This window comes from Ictalurus punctatus, chromosome 22, assembly GCF_001660625.3.
Source record: "Ictalurus punctatus breed USDA103 chromosome 22, Coco_2.0, whole genome shotgun sequence".
Lineage (NCBI taxonomy): Eukaryota > Metazoa > Chordata > Actinopteri > Siluriformes > Ictaluridae > Ictalurus > Ictalurus punctatus.
Window position 1 is genome coordinate 5,996,818 of NC_030437.2, and position 18,985 is coordinate 6,015,802.

Consider the following 18,985-nt stretch of genomic DNA (forward strand, 5'->3'; position numbering starts at 1 on the left):
TTTCTAAGAGCACCTTAGACCTGAGATGTCAAACTCGAATAACTTCCTATGCTCGTTGGCATAGAGTACGCGTGTTCCCCTTAAAGCGCAATAGAATAATTCCCATCCATGCATTTTCTATGCCACTTATCCTTCAGGGTCACGGGGAACCTCAAGCCTATCCCAGGGAGCATCAGGCACAAAGCAGGGTTCAGAATAATTTCTAAGTTGTAATTAATTGTATTCTACGTTTTCGTTTTCATTTTTCCACTTTATTGAGGTAACTTTCAGTACTTTTCAGTGGCATGTGTGACTAGTGTGCCAACACATCAGAAATACACAATTTTCAACAGTCAGATATTTAAATGCTGCTTAGCAAAGAAACACATGTTGGGGTCAATATTTCTCCTGAAAACTTTACACATCCTCTATATCGTATATGTAGGCTCACTGTTATAACACTGGAAATGCCACGATCCGACAGGGAAATACATCTGGCTTGGCTCTCGAACTGCAGCGTTTCAGCTGATCAAACCAAAAATCAGAACCATCGTCTCATCTCCATTTATAGCCTAATATAAGATACTGATTGAACAGGCAGCTGGATATTTTATTTCAACAATTCACACAAAAAGAACTTGCAAAATATAGCTATATGAATTCATATTCAATTAAAAGGCTGCACACAATGTCCACTCATTGGCCGAAGTGAAACAGGCTGGAAAAGTAAATCACATGGCGTTAGCTGTTGATAGGGTTGTTCATGGCATCTCATTTGGCAACAATGAAGTAGGTAGTCCATCTGGCGAGGATCAAGGCACCAAATAGCACGGTGTAAGTGAACAGAATGAATCTCAGAAGGTCTCGGAAAGTCCGGAGAAAGCGGAGCATCAGAGGTTCTGTTTTGAGATGAATATCCATGTTCGACTCGAAGGGACAGCGAGGTCCAGAGACCTGTCGGCATAAATATTAGTTTGTGACATAAACAGGCCTACTTGGGAGCCAGAGACGCACCTTGGGTTTCGGTCTCGATAGACTGGCACATGAATAATTTACAGCATATGTGTGGCTTAAAATCACAGATCTGCCCAGGTTTTATACACAACATGGACGAGACTGTATATTGTCATTAATTTCACTTTCACCACGAGTCATATTTTTTCCCTACTTATTTGAAAACATATACTGAACTGTACTGTGGGGTTGTTACCCTGAGGTACACATCTTTTGTACCTGTAGTATGTATCTCGTACACGAGTCGAATGTGAATGAAGAGGACCTTTAAAAATAATCGAAAGTACAGCTGCGTTCTAAGGACCAGGAGGTCAAAGATACACATTAGAGGTACAAAAGATGATGCTGTCACCCCAGTGATAAGGAAAGGTGCAGTTTAGTACTCTTTTGTTTCTGCAGGTGAAGCAGAATACGACAGTAGATCATGAAAACCTCTGAACATCAGAACGTGATCAGAAACAGCTATTAAAAATGTCTGTATAATTCTGTTATTCTTCGATTTTAAAAAAAAAAGAAGAAGAAAAAGTACATTTTAAAATATACTAAACTGTATATTAAGTGCATTACATTACAGTCAGAAATAAGGGTACTAAACTGTACTATTCCTCACCTGTACCAGTCCAGTGGGGTGGTGTCTATCCTCGACTGTACACCTTTTTAATCTTCAATGTTAAATCTTTTTTTTTTCCTGGAAAAGTGCATATACTGTACATCTAAAGCTTTCCACTCTAAAAGGTGATTATGGTCCATGGTTAACGGTACAGAAGATAAATGTACCAATCCAGCAACAAGGAAAAGATGTACACTTTCCCCCCCCCTGAGTCTATGACAATTGTAAAAATTTATACATGAAAGAAAAAAAAGAAGAAGAAAAAAGACATTTCTTGTTTTTTCTTCTCTGCAAAATAAGGACATATACAACAGTGCTATGTCGACTAACAAAAAGTCACTAAACCTGCACTACTTTTTATTTATTTATCTTTAAATAATAGCAGTAAGGTGTGTGTATTGGATGTTGCAATATTCTGTTTAACTGTCCTTGAAGTGAAAAGACAACCCTGTGAAATATATTCGCTGTGTTTGATTGAATCAGGCATAGGCTTTTTTTCCTCTCTTCTAAAGGTAAAGTCGTTCACTTACCTTGGGAGGATGTTATTTCTCTGAAAGTCAGTACAGAGTAAAGTGGCGGTGCTGTGTGTCCTCGGGCTTTTATTTCTTCTGCTGATAAGCTGCTGTACGTCCTCTTGCCACAGGAGTGGCCGAGAAGGAGGCAATTAAATTGATTACGAGAAGCAGGAAACCCTTGGGTCCGTGCTTCTGGGAGTAAGAGGAGCATTCAGCACCTGCTCCATGGGCGAGTTCCGGCCCGTCTCTCTTTCTTCACTTCTCTCTCTTTCTCTCTCCCCTCTCTTTCTTTCTGCACTTCTCTCCCCCCTTCTCTCTTTCTCCACTTCTCTCCCCATCTCTATCTTTCTCTCTCTCCCTTTTTCATATCCCTCTCCCTTTCTCATATCCCTCCCTCTCTCTTTCTTTCTCTCCCTTCTCCCTCCCTCCCATTCTCTCTTTCCCTCTCACATCCAACAGCCTACACTGTTAAAAACACATCACAACAGTCAATAAGAGGAAGCTATTTTCAACTCAAAATTGTGTTAATTAGCTCAATTATCCTGTCCTAACCCAAAGACAAATGAACGCAGATGCACTTTCATACAAACCATCAGAACCTTTAATGTCACTTTGAAGAAATTTCAACTTTAGCTCGCCTCATTATTTTTTATTCATTAATTTTATTTTAGTTTTAAATCAATGGAGCACGTCTCAGCTCAGCCGAATGTCTACTGGACACTTAGTGCCCTGAGTAAGGTGCAAGAGCCATTGTGTTCATGTTCTATGTAGTGCACTTATATAGGGAGTGTGGAGCCGTTGGGACGCAGGCCAGCTAGTTGTAACTTCCGTGTTTTTCCCGCGCTGTGGCGCTCGAGCGCAGCGCGGGCCAATCATCGATCAGCGAGTCTCAGCTCGCGCACAGTAAGCGGTTTATCCGGAAAGACAGAGAACAAATGGCCCCTTAATTTAATCAGCATCCTCCGCGGTCGAGTCATGTTCCATTCCGGCCCCAGATCTCCAGACACAGGCCCATTATCGGCCTGTTACACCACTAATTGCCGCTCCTTTGTGCTCGCAAGCTACTTTTCAGGCCCACTGACTTATTATAAGCTTATATTTTCTGACTGCAGACGAGCTCCTGCTCTTATAATCTAGCTAAAGGTTTTCATACTGACTACAATGTTCTTTTACTAGACTCACTGTCAGAGCACGTTAGTGTCACCAAAACACAGTCTTTTATTTTACTTATTTATTTACAAGGTCAGTGAGCAAATCATAACTGCATACACGCTGTATGGCACCGACATCTTAAAGTATATTAAAAAAAATAAATCAAACACTAATACAATTTCCCAGGTCAGTAAGCAGCATGCATCCATATCTCCTCATATCTCATATCTTCTGCTCTGTTCTCATACAGTCGGGCACGGTGAATCCGGAGCCGATCCCGGGAACACCCCGAATGGGATGCGCCGTACACACGTTCACACACAACTAGGGGCAATTTAGTGTAGTCGATCCACCAACTGGAATATTTTCAGGAGGAGACCCGAAAACCCATGCGGACGCTTCGTGAGAAGCTCCGTGAGATCAGGATCGACCCAAAGCTCTGAAGGGGCAATACTAGTCGTCATACCTCCCCCTGTTCTGTTCTAATCTTCTTTAATTGGACACTCTTCGTTTCCTCTTTAGAAGAGTTCATACAGAAGGAATATGAAGGAAAACACTCATGCCAGAGAAATAAGCTGCACTGTTGCACCATTTTAAATCGAGGGATCAGCGCTGTCGCAATTTCGGCAACGGTTACCCACAGGATTTCAATAAGTGCACTGGGAATTGCCAGAAAAGCGGGTTAATGAAAAGACAACACTTAATGACTTAAACGCATTGAGTTTGTACTTCTGTATATGAGATAAACCGGTGCGTGTTGTGAATGGCTCGTGGGACATTTTCAGGGTGTTTGCACTTCAGGACGGTCCATTAGAGATTTTATCCAGCTGGTGCCGTTGATCAGTTTGGTGGCAGCGATGATGTACTCCGTCCCACCGTCCTCCATCTGCGACAGGAAGCGGAGTGCGGCGATTTCTGCGTACGTCACGCCGCCGAGAAAGAACACCAGTGTTGTCCTGTTCTCTCCCTGCTGACCTGCGAGGTCAAGGCATATACATTTACTTTTTACACCAAAGCACAACAGTCCGATTAACTGTTTCCATATCCACCTTTCACGTCATTCACAATTTCCCGAAGTGTTTATTTTCTGGACTGAAGTCCAGCATGAAGTCTCACAAGCATTAAATAAAACCAAAACAGGAGACTAACGACTGTTTTTCTATTCGAGCGTGGGGTGAAAACCGTTAAAGCAAAGCCCCCTAAAAACCAGAGCAATGCACACCGAGAGTGCAGCTGTAGAGTGTTTTTCAATTAGCACCTTTTGGCCAACAGTACATGGCAAGTACCAACATGCACGCTTCATAAAAACCTGAAAATTAAACAGATCCAATAGATTTATGGTTTTTACCTATATATTATGGGAAGCCTGTATGGTTTAGATATTATTTTTATGTGCCAAGTCTCCCCAATCATGAAGACAAAGACAGACGAGCAACAAAACGTGTAAAAGACAAAAGCTCCTCTTATCTTTGGCCACCATGTGTTCAACATGTTAGCTCAGTGTGTGTGTGCAATAAAACTGAGACAAAGTGTCCTTTTAAAACCGATGTGTACCTGAATACACGATTAGCAAATCAGTCGTTCACATTAGAATTTACACCTTGCGTTGACGCGTGTTTTCGGTGATAACCTTTGTCCACGTTTAAAAAGAGAACGGACGTGAGATCGGCATTATGGAGAATGCCCTGACCCACAGGATTCAACATCAAATTATTCTCATCTAGCGTATAAACCACAGACTAACACAAACGGCAAGGACGAGGTCGTATCCCTTATTAGACAGACGTTCATTTCTAGGTACGCATTTTAATGGGAATTGTGTGCTAGTTCACCCACTCTTACAGTGTTAGAAACATCGATGCGTTTATTAAATAAGCATAAAGTCCTAACCCTAGAATTCTAGTCTAGTCTAGTGTGATTTACCTCTTGCGCCATCTCTACCTAAAGAGAATGTTGCAGCAGCGCTTTAATCTTTTAGCACCAGAATCAATAAACGCAGCAATATAAACATATTTAGTGGGTTTCTGGGTGGAGTTTTCCTTTAAGCTTAATATTAAGGTCTTACGCAAGCTGGATCAAGCATGATCAAAAACAGCTCTTTTAAAGGGTGGGTCTACTTTATGGTGTCAAGGCAAATTTGGCTTAAAAACGCTCCATCCATCCAATTTAAATACAGCTTATCTTATCTTACACAGGGTCACGGGGAGCCTGGAGTCTATACCAGGGAACTCGGGGCACAAGGTGGGGGACACCCTGGACCGGGTGCCAACCCATCGCAGGGAACAATCGCACACACACTCACACACTGTGGACAATTTGGAAAGGCCAATCAACCTACAACACAAGTCTTGGGGAAAGCACAGCGAGAACGTGCAAACTCCACGTACACAAGGAGGAGGCGTTTAAAACACTCTTTCACTGCGGACACTTACGTTTCTTATGCAGACCAGGTGGAAGCTGCTGTCTCTCCTCAAAGTGTGGCCCAGGCAGCATTTTCAGCACCTCTTCAATGCTTCTCCAGCCTGGCCGAGTCAGAACCTGAGTGAGCCTCACGCTGAGAGGAGCGTAACCGCTGTACACATAGGAGATGTCGTTGGGGTTCTGGCAGAAAAAGATGCATCATCAGTACGGACTGAATGGTGTGACCCAATGTGTGTGTGTGTGTGTGTGTGTGTGTGTGTGTGTGTGTGTGTGTGTATATATATATATATATATATCATGAGCTCTACTTATTAACTTTGGCAAATGCATTCTCACTAAAGGCCATCGAACACTGCGGTAACATAACAGTTCCACCATTACAGGATTGTAAGCTCATCGCTGTATAACAGAATACTCAGCGAAGGCTGAATATGAAACCACTACCTCTCAAACTGAGCTGTATTCATCACAGATTTAACATCTTTGTAGTTGCTACAAAACAGAACAATATCTGACGATAACTAATAATTATGTTCTCACTAATTAACCAAGTATGGAAAATGCCAAATGTTACAGTATGGAATTCTATGCTATATATTAAAATGTTTTCTTTTTTTAAAATGCTGGGTTATTTTTTTCTACTCAAACACTGGGTTGAGCCTCTTGGGTTATTTAATTGGGTTATTTTCTCATTCTTGGGTAGTTTTGTGTAACCCAACCGCTGGGTTAGTGGCCGGGTTGTTTTCACTGACAGTTGAATCAATGACCCCCTCCCCTCACCTCAGCCCAGCTCCTTGGCTCAAATCAACTCGGACTGTTTGAATTCGCCTCAGGTGGAGGTAGCGGTTTTCACACAGACAGACCGGTAGATTTATTTGGAGAAATATTTATCCATAGAACCATTATTGTACACTAGAAAATGCAAGAATGTGCAATCACAGTCCAGTTCACATGACAGTAAAAGCACCGCTAACTTCGTTAGCTTTGGCGAACTTGTTTGTAATGCCCACTGGATCGTAAGTTGGTTACTCAGGGTTTTTTTTTTTTTGGATGTTTTTAAGTCACCTTCGATGAAAATCTGACGTTTTCGTCTTAAACATACAACTTATTTGAGTCATTTTCTTCAAGGTCTATATATAAAAATACCACTTTAGCAGCTCTAGCAATACATTTCTGAACACGCTCTTGTGTATAAATGAAGGAGATACCATGCTGACATGTTTGTTGATAATGTATATTTGACATTTTCCAAGGGTAAAAATAACCCTGAAAATATTAAACTATTCATGAAATAAAATTAACCCAGCCTTTTTGAAAAAACGAAACCATCCTTTGGGTTGAACAACAACCCATTTGCTGGGTTAAAATTAACAACTTGATTGGTTACTTTAACCCAAAATGTGTTCTGTCCTTTATTTACCCAGCCGTTGGGCTAAAAATAACCCAATTTGGGTTGTTTTTAACCCAGTGTTTTGTTTTTTTAGAGAGTACACTATTATTGTTTAACACATAAGAACACCTCACTACAGATGGAGTGTTTTAAAGACTTTGCGTAGCTTCATCTAGTCTGAAATATTTTCAGACCCACCCAGTACATTTAGCCTGCTTTCTTCACTGTTTGTTTTTTTTCCTCGCCACAGCTGTAACTTGTGAAGGTATTAGTCAGCTAATCGACTAGTCTATACGACTCCTACTATCCACACACACAAACATTCACACAGTCATTCAGACTTTTTAAAAGAGTATTTCTAGTTTCCCTCTTTCCCCATTTCAGCTCCGACTAACCTGTTCGTTTGCATCCTCCATCCACAGCTTGAGTGTTTTCCTGATGGTGGGATAGTTGTTCCTCGTGCTGGTCTGCGGTTTGAGTAAGCCGATCTTCTCCAAGTTGTTGAGGGTCAGAATGTGCTCGTATCCGTACGTCTACACACACGATATTATGTTTGTGGAATGATTTGAATACGAATCGATGAGAACGACAATTTTTTTTAAAAAGGTGTAATATATAAAATCTAGGTTGTACCTGCAGGATCTCTCTCTTGTAAAAATCAAGAACTTTCTGTTTTAGACCATTGTTGCAGACGGACTGCATGCAGACCAGCCGGAGGATCTTGATAAGCGGGTCCTTCTGTGCTATGCAGTCCTCTATGTAAGTGTTGACCTGCACGAAAAAAAATAATACATGTGTATTAAGTTGTGTGTATTTTTGTTTGTAGAACGAGGTAACAGTTTTGTAATTGCGATAAAGTAACTTGTCTACAGAGTGAACCACTGTACCTTGTCTGTATCCACTCCGGTCATAAACTCCTGCTCCACTGTCAAGTTATCAAAAAATACTTCGGAGGCTGAAAAAGGGGGGTGGGGTGGAGAGATCAATAGACTTTTCAAGCTTTCTCTGTAGCAGCGAAATCGGGTCAAATATTGCACGGTGTAATGCCAGCTTTAACCACATAACATGCAAGCACTAATAAGCAAAACTGAGAAAAAGAAGAACACACTGGTGATGTCCTTGATGAGCTCGGCAATGGACGTGTGATTGGCCAGCGAGGTGCGAGCAGCCTGCATGTGGGGCAGCTGGGATACAAACTGTTTAATCTCTCCAACTGTCTTTGCATTGTGGCGTTCCTAAGACAGACAAAGTGTTTATGGAAGAAAAAAAAACCCCAAATGCACCAGACAACAAGCACATATATAAAAATCTGATTTTTGTCAATAATTCAGTCAACACATTTATATGCACTTATAAGAGAGAAAAATCCAGGTATATGGTAGTAAATAATATAATAGCAGCATCTCAGGTTGAGACCTGGACAGCTTTGACTTTCCAGAACAACTACTTTTAAGTTTTACACCGAAAGCTAATATGACACAATGACAAATATGTACAGTATCTCACAAAAGTGAGTACACCCCTCACATTTTTGTAAATGTTTGATTATATCTTTTCATGTGACAACCCTGAAGAAATGACACTTTGCTACAATGTAAAGTAGTGAGTGTACAGCTTGTGTAACAGTGTAAATTTGCTGTCTCCTCAAAATAACTCAACACACAGCCATTAATGTCTAAACCGCTGGCAACAAAAGTGAGTACACCCCTAAGTGAAAATGTCCAAATTGATCCCAAATAGCCATTTTCCCTACCCAGTGTCATGTGACCTGTTAGTGTTACAAGGTGTCAGGTGTGAATAGGGAGCAGGTGTCTTAAATTTGGTGTCATCTCTCTCACACTCCCTCATACTGGTCACTGGAAGTTCAACATGGCACCTCATGGCAAAGAACTCTCTGAGGATCTGAAAAAAAGAATTGTTGCTCTACATAAAGATGGCCTAGGCTATAAGAAGATTGCCAAGACCCTGACACTGAGCTGCAGCACGGTGGCCAAGACCATACAGTGGTTTAACAGGACAGGTTCCACTCAGAACAGGCCTCACCATGGTCGACCAAAGAAGTTGAGTGCACGCGCTCAGCGTCAAATTGAGAGGTTGTCTTTGGGAAATAGACGCATGAGTGCTGCAGAGGTTGAAGGGGTGGGGGGTCAGCCTGTCAGTGCTCAGACCATACGCCGCACGCTGCATCAAATTGGTCTGCATGGCTGTCGTCCCAGAAGGAAGCCTCTTCTAAAGATGATGCACATGAAAGCCCGCAAACATTTTGCTGAAGACAAGCAGACTAAGGACATGGATTACTGGAACCATGTCCTGTGGTCTGATGAGACCAAGATAATCTTATTTGGTTCAGATGGTGTCAAGCGTGTGTGACGGCAACCAGGTGAGGAGTACAAAGACAAGTGTGTCTTGCCTACAGTCAAGCATGGTGGTGGGAGTGTCGTGGTCTGGGGCTGCGTGAGTGCTGCCGGCACTGGGGAGCTACAGTTCATTGAGGGAACCATGAATGCCAACATGTACTGTTACATACTGAAGCAGAGCATGGTCCCAGCATGTATTCCAGCATGATAACGACCCCAAACACACCTCCAAGACGACCACTGCCTTGCTAAAGAAGCTGAGGGTGAAGGTGATGGAATGGCCAAGCATGTCTCCAGACCTAAACCATATTGAGCATCTGTGGGGCATTCTCAAACGGAAGGTGGAGGAACACAAGGTCTCTAACATCCACCAGCTCCGTGATGTCGTCATGGAGGAGTGGAAGAGGACTCCAGTGGCAACCTGTGAAGCTCTGGTGAACTCTATGTCCAAGGGGGTTACGGCAGTGCTGGAAAATAATGGTGGCCACATAAAATATTGACACTTTGGGCCCAATTTGGACATTTTCACTTAGGGATTAGACATTAATGGCTGTGAGTTAATGAGTTATTTTGAGGGGACAGCAAATTTACACTGTACAAATTTACACAAGCTGTACACTCACTACTTTACATTGTAGCAAAGTGTAATTTCTTCAGTGTTGTCACTTAAAAAGATATAATCAAATATTTACAAAAATGTGAGGGGTGTACTCACTTTCGTGAGATACTGTATCTCTTCAGATGGGAGACCAGCAAGTGGGATGGGGTTAGGATTTTGTACTCAATGTTTTGTTTTTTATTCCAAATTTGGACTTATTTTGCATAGGCAACATCTGATCTTCCTTCTCCTTTCCCATTTAGTTTACTTTATGAATTATCTATTGTTACTATGTGTAAGGAATGGTGGAATCCAAGATTAGGGTGTGTGTCTAAGTTTCTATGGTTAGAGGTTGGGCTACCAAATATGGGTCGGGGGTTGGGATTTAGGGTCCAGGGTTGGGGTAAGAGATAGGAGTTAGGGGGTTAGGTTTGGTTAGGGATAGGGTACAGGATTTGGGCCAGGGGTTCAGGTAAGGGGTTTGGATCAGGGTCAGGTTAGGAGTTGGGGTTAGGATACTTTGGGTTAAGGTTAGGGAAGATAGCCAATAGAATAGAGCTGTAGCACCCATTTGGAGCTGGCTCCGGGCTGCAGAGACACATGCATCCGAATTTTGGCACAAAGGCTAGACACGAACTTCAAATGCAGCCGAGATGATCTTGGCCTTCTTGCTAAGTGCTGCTCCCACAGCATTGAAGTTCTTGTCACGAATTTCAGCATATAGCTCCTCAGCGGAGTTGAGCTGTAACTTCTTGGGCTCGGTGGGCAGATCTTTACCTCCTTCACCTGGCTTCTTCTGGGCAAATTTCTCAGGGGGAAGCTTGACATAACCTGTATAAACAATGTTTTTAAAAACATTACTTTACATGATGCATCACTTGCTGGAATGTCTTCTTTAGACGAAAACGAGCAAAAAACTCTTTTCCCCACAGGATATAACATCATCTTTACCTACCAACCAATGTCATTTCGGACCTGATATACGTCACGTGGGGTTATTTCTACCGGTCATTTTACAGAAGGTAAAATACAGTGTAATCATTCCTGATCCAAACAGGGCTGGAGTTGGGAAAACAATAGCATCTCGTCATTATAATTGTCTGCTTTTTTTTGTTGTTACAGAGCTGTGACCATTTTTAACATTCTGAAAAGTGAACCAGTAATCTTCTAAATATAAAATACTATAGACGTATAGACGACACACCATTAGTGATACCGTAGATCTCATCGATGAGGCCTTCGTAGGTGAGCTGCGTGGCTAGTGGAGTGAGCAGGTCCACGTTCCGGTCCAATAACAAGAGTGTATCAAACACAGGCAGGATTTGATTCTGACTGCCAGCGAACTCCCTCTTCATCCGCAGCATCATGTTTGCTACATGCTACAGGGAAAAGAAAAAAAAAAAAAAGGAGAGAAATCTTTATTTAAAGTGCTTCCAGTCAAACACGGAAATTCCACTGAAACAGGCATACAAAGGTTTGGTTTGGATTAAGAATATTGTTTCCCCTTTGTGGTCAGGGAAAACATACATAGTTATAGTGCATTTACCAGAAGAGCCTGAGAATCCAGTTCATGTCAAGTGTAAGATTTTGCACAAGTGCCTACAGTGGCTCTCTGTAAGGTGCGAGTTGTGTATAAACTTCTGAAACATACCGGATTGTATCGCCGGTACATCGTTGTAGCCCAAAACACTTAAAATGGCCTCCTTAGACGTATTACGGTTTAGTTGCGTACTGATATAACGGACAATATGACTACATGTAGAACTAAGGGGGCAGAAACGGTGTTGTCCCACTCACCCTTGCACATTCTCCTTTGCCAAAGATCTGAGGGATCGTTCCATACAGTGCCTGCAGAGTCATCAAACCTTTAGCAGTGTGATACAGGCTCGTCTGGTCATTCTCAAGATAACACTCCTGCATAAAAACAAAACAGATGGAAGCAAAGGAGAAGGGAAAGAAAAGGAAATCCATCACAGATAAAGACTTGCCAGGTATTTCAAAGCCAGAATTTAAAATTAAAACTTAGATTACTATTCTACGTCTATAAATAAATGAAGGATATCATAATAATGGTATCATATTCTGTATTGATATGATAATGGATAAATGCAACGGTTCTGTAATGCATACTTATGTATTTAGTATACAGTACACTATTCTTGTGTATTACTAAAGTTTCAGGTGACCCGTGGAGCACATGTTTGTACTTCAGATCTGTCGTGTGCATGTGTGACTGATCTGCCTGAATATTGGCACTTGTATGCAAGCAAGCCTGAATACCAGAATATGAATTATCATACATACAGTGTTTAGAGAAGTCTTTAGAATTTTCTATATTTCTGCATAAATATGGCCTAAAACATCATCAGATTTTCACACAAGTCCTAAAAATAGATAAAGAGAATCCGATTAAACAAATGACACAACAATATTATACTTGGTCATTTATTTATTGAGGAAAATGATCCAATATTACATTTCTGAGAGTGACAAAAGTATGTGAACCTTTGCTTTGAGTATCTGTTGTGACCCCTCATGCAGCAATAACTGCAACTAAACATTTGCGGTAACTGTTGATCAGTCCTGCACATCGGCTTGGAGGAATTTTAGCCCGTTCCTCAGTACAGAACAGCTTCAACTCTGGATGTTGCTGGGTTTCCTCACATGAACTGCTTCCTTCAGGTTCTTCCACAACATTTCTATTGGATTAAGGTCAGGACTTTGACTTGATCATTCAGAACATTAACCTCATTCTTCTTAACCATTCTTTGGTAGAACGACTTGTGTGCTTAGAGTCAGTGTCTTGCTGCATGACCCACTTTCTCTTCAGATTCAGTTCACAGACAAATGTCCTGATCTTTTCCTTTAGAAATCGCTGGTATACTTCAACATTCATTGTTCCATAAATGATGGCAAGCCGTCCTGGCCCAGATGCAGCAAAACAGGCCCAAACCATGACACTACCACCTCCATGTTTCACAGATGGGATACGGTTCTCATGCTGGAATGCAGTGTTTTCCTTTCCCCAAACATAACGCTTCTCATTTAAACCAAAAATTACACTTTGGTCTCATCCGTCCACAAAACGTTTTCCAACAGCCTTCTGGTTTGTCCATGTGATCTTTAGCAAACTGCAGAGGGACAGGAATGTTCTTTTTGGAGAGCAGTGGCTTTCTCCTTGCAACCCTGCCATGCACACCATTGCTGTTCAATGTTCTCCTGATGGTGGACTCATGAACATTAATATTAGCCAATGTGAGAGAGGCCTTCAGTTGCTTAGAAGTTACCCTGGGTTCCTTTGTGAGCTCGTGGACTATTACACGTCTTGCTCTTAGAGTGATCTTTGTTGGTCTCCACTCCTGGGGAGGGTAATCATGGTCATGAATTTCTTCCATTTGTACACAATCTGTCTAACTGTGGATTGGCTTGGATTGGCTAGTTTCTTGTTTTAAAAATTACATAATTTACATGCATGAACCAAGCTGGTTCATGATTAGAAATGTGGAGTTGGCCTGTTCTTTTTTTTTTTTTAAGTACTTAGTTCAGTTCAGTGAAAAAATTGACTCAGTTGTGATGTACCGATCAATTTGTGGGTGCGCACTTGGTATTGCAAACATAGCATGTAATTTCTTCCACTTACCCTGAATGCACTTTCAGACTCCATGGAGAGCAGGTCTCCGTCATAGGGGATGAGGTCCAGAATGTACTCGTCTATGTTGGTGAAGGAGTTGAGGACACCTTGCTCCTTTAGCCGCTGCTCACACAGCAGACTGCGCCGAGGTACAAACAGTATGTGGAACTCGCGTTGTGGCTGTAACTTGTCCTCGCTGTGTGGAAGACACACAGAAAGACGGTTTGCATTGTGTACAAATTAGTGACACAGAGAGAGAGAGAGAGAGAGAGAGAGAGTGACAGAAAGTAAGAGAGAGAGAGAGAGAGAGAGAGAGTGAGAGAGAGAGAGAGAGAGAGAGTGAGAGAGAGAGAGAGAGAGAGAAAGAGAGAGAGACTGACTAACCTCATTACATTCTCTGCAATAATGTCCATCAACTCCAGCTTTGGTCGTACAAAAAAGATAATGTTTTTGACATCAGCTGTTGGTACGCGCCCTGCTTTGAGCGTAAACATCTTTTCCACTTCATGTTCCTTGAAAACAAAAGATCTGAACTTAGCTTACATGTCTAGTAATTGTACAGAGCAGTGTTTCTCAATCCTGGGCCTAGAGTGCCATCGGCCTTCATGTTTTGACGTTTCCCCTCCACAGTCTCGCTCATCTATAATGTTCTTCAAGGGTTCATTCAACAAATAAGCGTTCTTTGCATCCAAATAAGGATTCTGCTTGGACAACAGGAAGGAAGCACATGATGCGTACACAGGAATATCCTTATTCAAACTGGATTTCATAAAGACGTAGCGGATAATTCGTATGGAAAGTATTCCATTCATACGCACTCCACATTCAAAAACATCATTTTCTTACCTTCAGCAAGGAATACTGAGCTATCAATCCGAACGGTCCAGTAAGGTACTCGTCCCATACAATGGCCTGTAGAGAAACAGTTCAGAATGAATACAGCTCGTTTCAAGAAATTGTTCAATGCGGCAAACATGCCGGCTTTTAAAATCACACTCTTTTCAGATGCGGATTAGACACGTGTAGAGGTATTATAATTAACCGTGCATTAGTTCTGAAAACCACAAGGTTTTCAGAACCAAAAAAAAAAAAAAAGTATTTAAAGTGGAAATTTAAAGATTCCCTTACGCTGAAAAACAGAACAAAAAAACAATCGAAACCTTCACACAATTCGTAATGGTTTTAATGGGAATTGTATTGGTTTGAATGGAAACTGCACTGGTCCATGTGGCTCTCAACTGGTAATATGCTGCCTTCCATTGGTGGCAAGTTATGTCTCCTGGATACCATTAAAGACCAATAATGGTAATGGTTTTAATGGTTAGATGATGGATTGTAATGGTGTCTGTAGTGGAAACCAGTAGAATTTCTGTGATGGTTTCTATTGTTTTGCTGTTGTTGTTTTTTTTGTTTTCAGCAGGGTAATACCACAATACTGTTCAAATTTTAGTATTTTGCCCATTATGTGACCAATCATAATCATCACGATAATTAATGTGATTGCCAGCATGTACCAAAGTAAAAACAATGAACAGACCCCTGGTTATTCTTCATGGACTGTTCTACCTGTTTATAACATTTCTGCCTGTATATTAACTGCTCTCTATATATTAGTAATAATAGGTCCCACATTTTAAATGATACACTACAGACAGGAAGTCAATACTAACCGGTGAGACATTATTCTAATACTGCACCGTGTAAACATAACAACCAGCAGGAGGGGGGGGATAAGAAAAAGTATAACCTTGCTTCCTGCGCATTTGTCCAGAAATTCGCGAAGCTCCTTCCTTGCAGCTTCCCTCAAAATATTTAGATTGACTCGGCCATAAGACAAGTGAGAAGCCATGTTTACAAGGTAAAAAGCACAATCATGTGACGCAGGCCACGTCACGTGGTTCCTACTTCCTAGACGACCGACCTACCTTCCTACTCGCGCATGCGCACTTCGCTACATTTCTTTAGGTGACCTGTAGATGGCGATGTTACTCTGTGTTACACAGGGTGATGCCTGGAATAATATATAACATCCATGCAGAGTTCATGACTCCACGTGTGAGAGCATACGTCGTATATCTTACATCCATCCATCTTCAACCGCTTACTCCTTTTCAGGGTCACGGGGAACCTGGAGTCTATCCCAGGAAGCATCGGGCACAAGGCGGGGTACACCCTGGACAGGGTGCGCATCCATCGCAGGGCACAATCACATACACACTCACACACCCATTCATACACTACGGACACTTTTTAGACACGCCGATCAGCCTACCATGCATGTCTTTTGACTGGGGGAGGAAACCGGAGTAAACGGAGGAAACCCCCGCAGCACGGGGAGAACATGCAAACTCCGCACATAGCCCCGGCGGGAATCAAACCCCAGACCCTGGAGGTGTGAGGCAAACGTGCTAACCACCAAGCCACCGTAAAATAAAATTATTTATTTTTTAAAATCCACATCCAGGACATAGCCTAAATAAACATCTCCTTTCTGAGGTCTGAAGATGAAAGTAAGAAATGTCTTATTACTTCTAGGTTCCTTCTTCGAACTGTAAGTTGTTTTAGTCAAATGAACACTTTTTAAAAAATCATGTTTTAGTACTAATTCTGTATAATGTTATGAGTAAAGGTTCACAGTTCAACAGTATGAATGTAGACAGGAAACTAATCAGAAGGTTGAGGGTTCGAGCCCAAGCACCACCAAGCTGCCCCTTCAAGGCCCCTTTCAAATCCTCTGTGCTCCATCATGGCTGACCTCGTGCTCTGACTCCGACTTCCTAACAAGCTGGTCTATATGAAGAAAGAATTTCATTGTACTGTAATGTGACAAATAAAGGCTTTTTCATCTTCTTCACTTTCTCCCCTTCTCCGATGGCAGCCACGTCCCAGAGTACGGCTTTCTTCTGTGATTGGACAGCGATTGCATTTCAGTGTGGCACGGTTGCAACGCACTGTTGAAAATGAATTGCTATGCAAAGGGCAATTACAAAATGACAGGATTCTTTACATTCTTTAAAAATCTACTGCTGATTGTTTTTCACGGGACATATCAAGAGATATAATATCAATGCAACAATTTTTTTATTTTTCAGTTCTTTATGCGACTAATGAAAAGATGTACTGTTTGGGGATTGCATTTTATTTTCTTCACCACTCTGAATAATGCGTTCATGATTTCTGATTTTTCAAGTGTTTCATGTCTGCAGGTTTCTACTGGACTCATGGTGTATTTCTTCTGTATATGAAACATGTGAACAGAAAAGTTGTAACCCAAACAAAAAACACTAAACTTACAGTTCTGTCATGTGTTCTTTTGTGAAATTTGTAGTTTGACAACAATGGGTGCTTATGTACTTTTAGTTTCATCTCCACTTGCATTTGGGGGGGCGGGGGGGGGGGGGGGGGGGGGGGATGTGTTGCTCCATACAGTTTCAGTAAAATAAAAAGTTAAATAACTGCCTTTCATGCAACTAACGAAATGTGTTTAAACACGAGAACTGTGTCGGTAATCAATCATTTTTCGCATTCAACACATTCTTGCATCAAGATGAGACTGGCGACGTCCCAGAGGTAACATCTGGTACACGTCTGTAAATATGTACTTGTACTTTAACTCTTTGAAACTGGCTGTCTCACTGGCCATACCTTTACTGCTGTGATTTATATATTAAACAAATGTAAGTTCAAATATTGCAGTGATATCCAGTGCTACTCAGTGGGTCATTGTCTCCTCTGTGAAATACCTGTTGGGTAATTTGCACTATTGTTGGATAGTGTTTATCCATCTAGTTTTTTAAGTAATGTGTTTTTAATGTTGTTCATTGGTCCTTGGTTAAATCCTAAGCTTGGGTTACTATCTTTAAGGTGTTTTGCATGTTCTCCCCATATCTGTGTGCATTTTCTCCAGGCTTGGCTATGGAAAATTACGCTGTGGACGCTAGTAGGACGCTGTGGTTTTGTTGGAACATCAACTGTTCAAGGGAAATGGGAGTAACTGGAGCAAACCAGCTGAAGACCCTGAAAGACCTGGGTGAAGAGGCAGAGAAAAGCTGCTTTTGGCTCTGGGTAAGGAGAAAGGAGAAGTGTTGTGGTAGTAACACCTAACCCAAGGTCTAGATGCAGGGAGTGGTAGGGAGATGTCCGTGCCACTGCTCTGCCCCCAGGAGATGTTCTGGGGTTAAAGGAGCGAAGCAGTGTTGAGCAGTGGTACCCGGCTGACGACCCTGCAGCTGACCTGTGCCATATGGAACCAGTGGCACTGAGCATGCATTAACGGTACCACGGGGACTTGTTGCAGCCTTAGTCACTGGGTAGGTCTGTACGGCTCTGGTTGTGTAAGGCAAGCGTGCCTGAGTGGTATAAGGTGCAACGGGAAACCATATGGAACCAGTGACACTGAGCATGTATTAATGGTACCAGTGGGGCTTGTTACAACCTTAGTCACTGGGAAGGTCTGTATAGAGCTGGTTGTGTTAGGCATAATGGCAATGCTGAAGGAAGAGCAGTAGTACTATCGGCACCGGAGGAGGTACAACAGGCAGTAATGCCATAGCAGGACAACATCTACCTGTGTAATTATTGTGAAGTATTGCAATTTTATAACACTTATTTAAAGATTTTGATGTTCTTTTGGTACCATCAGAAGTGGACCTGCAACAGACACCCACTGCTAAGTCTGAAGACTTCCAAGTCTAAAACCTTGGTTGGCCCAGAAAAGCGTGGGTAGCTCCTGACCTTGCCCTTGGTGGAGGAGTTTAAGTGTCCTAGGATTTATTTACAAGAGATGAATAAAGATGGTAGTGGTGGTGGTGAAGCAGGGGCTCAGTTTGCAGAGGATGCACTCTGTTTATCGATCAGGCTTTGTCCCTATCCTCGCTAGCTGTTGGTAGTGATTAAAAGTATACGGTCTTGACTACAGTAATTAGGCTCCTCTGTATCATCTTTCTGATAAGGTGAGGAGCTTGACAATCCAGGAGAACCTTGGAGTAGTGCCACTGCTCCTCTGATTCGAGAGGAGCCAGTTGCTGTAGTTTACAAGGACATCAAACCTCCACCGTGCGCCCTAGTGAATTGGATGATGGCTTTAAATTGAATGAAACCAAATAAATGTTTTTGGGCCAAATAAATATCAAGGTGTAAAGAGAGGTATTTATATGTATGTGTTTGAAAAAAATTTTTAAAATTTGATTTAATTTATTTTATATAGCACTTTTACAGCAACTTTACAGAAATCTGGATATAGATTTCAAATTGATGTACATTTTGACTGAAAGGTTTGTAGTATGTTGAGAGTGTATGCTTGCATGTGTGTGTGGATG

General features: G+C 41.8%; 1 protein-coding gene across 1 annotated transcript; it reads right to left on the reverse strand.

Annotated features, from left to right (window-relative positions):
- Positions 1-3,318: 3,318 nt before the first annotated feature.
- On the reverse strand, positions 3,319-15,563 carry vps33a (VPS33A core subunit of CORVET and HOPS complexes). Its single transcript, XM_017451823.3, has 13 exons — positions 15,415-15,563; positions 14,514-14,579; positions 14,052-14,179; positions 13,677-13,863; positions 11,834-11,950; positions 11,241-11,415; positions 10,674-10,867; positions 8,190-8,316; positions 7,969-8,036; positions 7,715-7,852; positions 7,477-7,614; positions 5,703-5,871; positions 3,319-4,245 (listed from the first exon to the last, which is right to left on the reverse strand). Exons 1-13 carry the CDS (start codon positions 15,514-15,516, stop codon positions 4,052-4,054), a joined length of 1,803 nt encoding a protein of 600 aa, XP_017307312.1. The 5' UTR covers positions 15,517-15,563; the 3' UTR covers positions 3,319-4,051.
- Between the last annotated feature and the right edge of the window lie 3,422 nt (positions 15,564-18,985).

What these genes read in the sequence shown, in the direction of transcription:
- vps33a (XM_017451823.3), bottom strand. Translation starts at nt 15,516, where the DNA reads ATGGCTTCTCACTTGTCTTATGGCCGAGTCAATCTAAATATTTTGAGG. An exon ending in ACAAATGCGCAGGAAGCAAG is followed by an intron (nt 14,580 to 15,414) that starts GTTATACTTTTT and finishes GTTTCTCTACAG; the next exon opens with GCCATTGTATGGGACGAGTA. An exon ending in GCAAAGGAGAATGTGCAAGG is followed by an intron (nt 11,416 to 11,833) that starts GTGAGTGGGACA and finishes TTTTCCCTGTAG; the next exon opens with CATGTAGCAAACATGATGCT.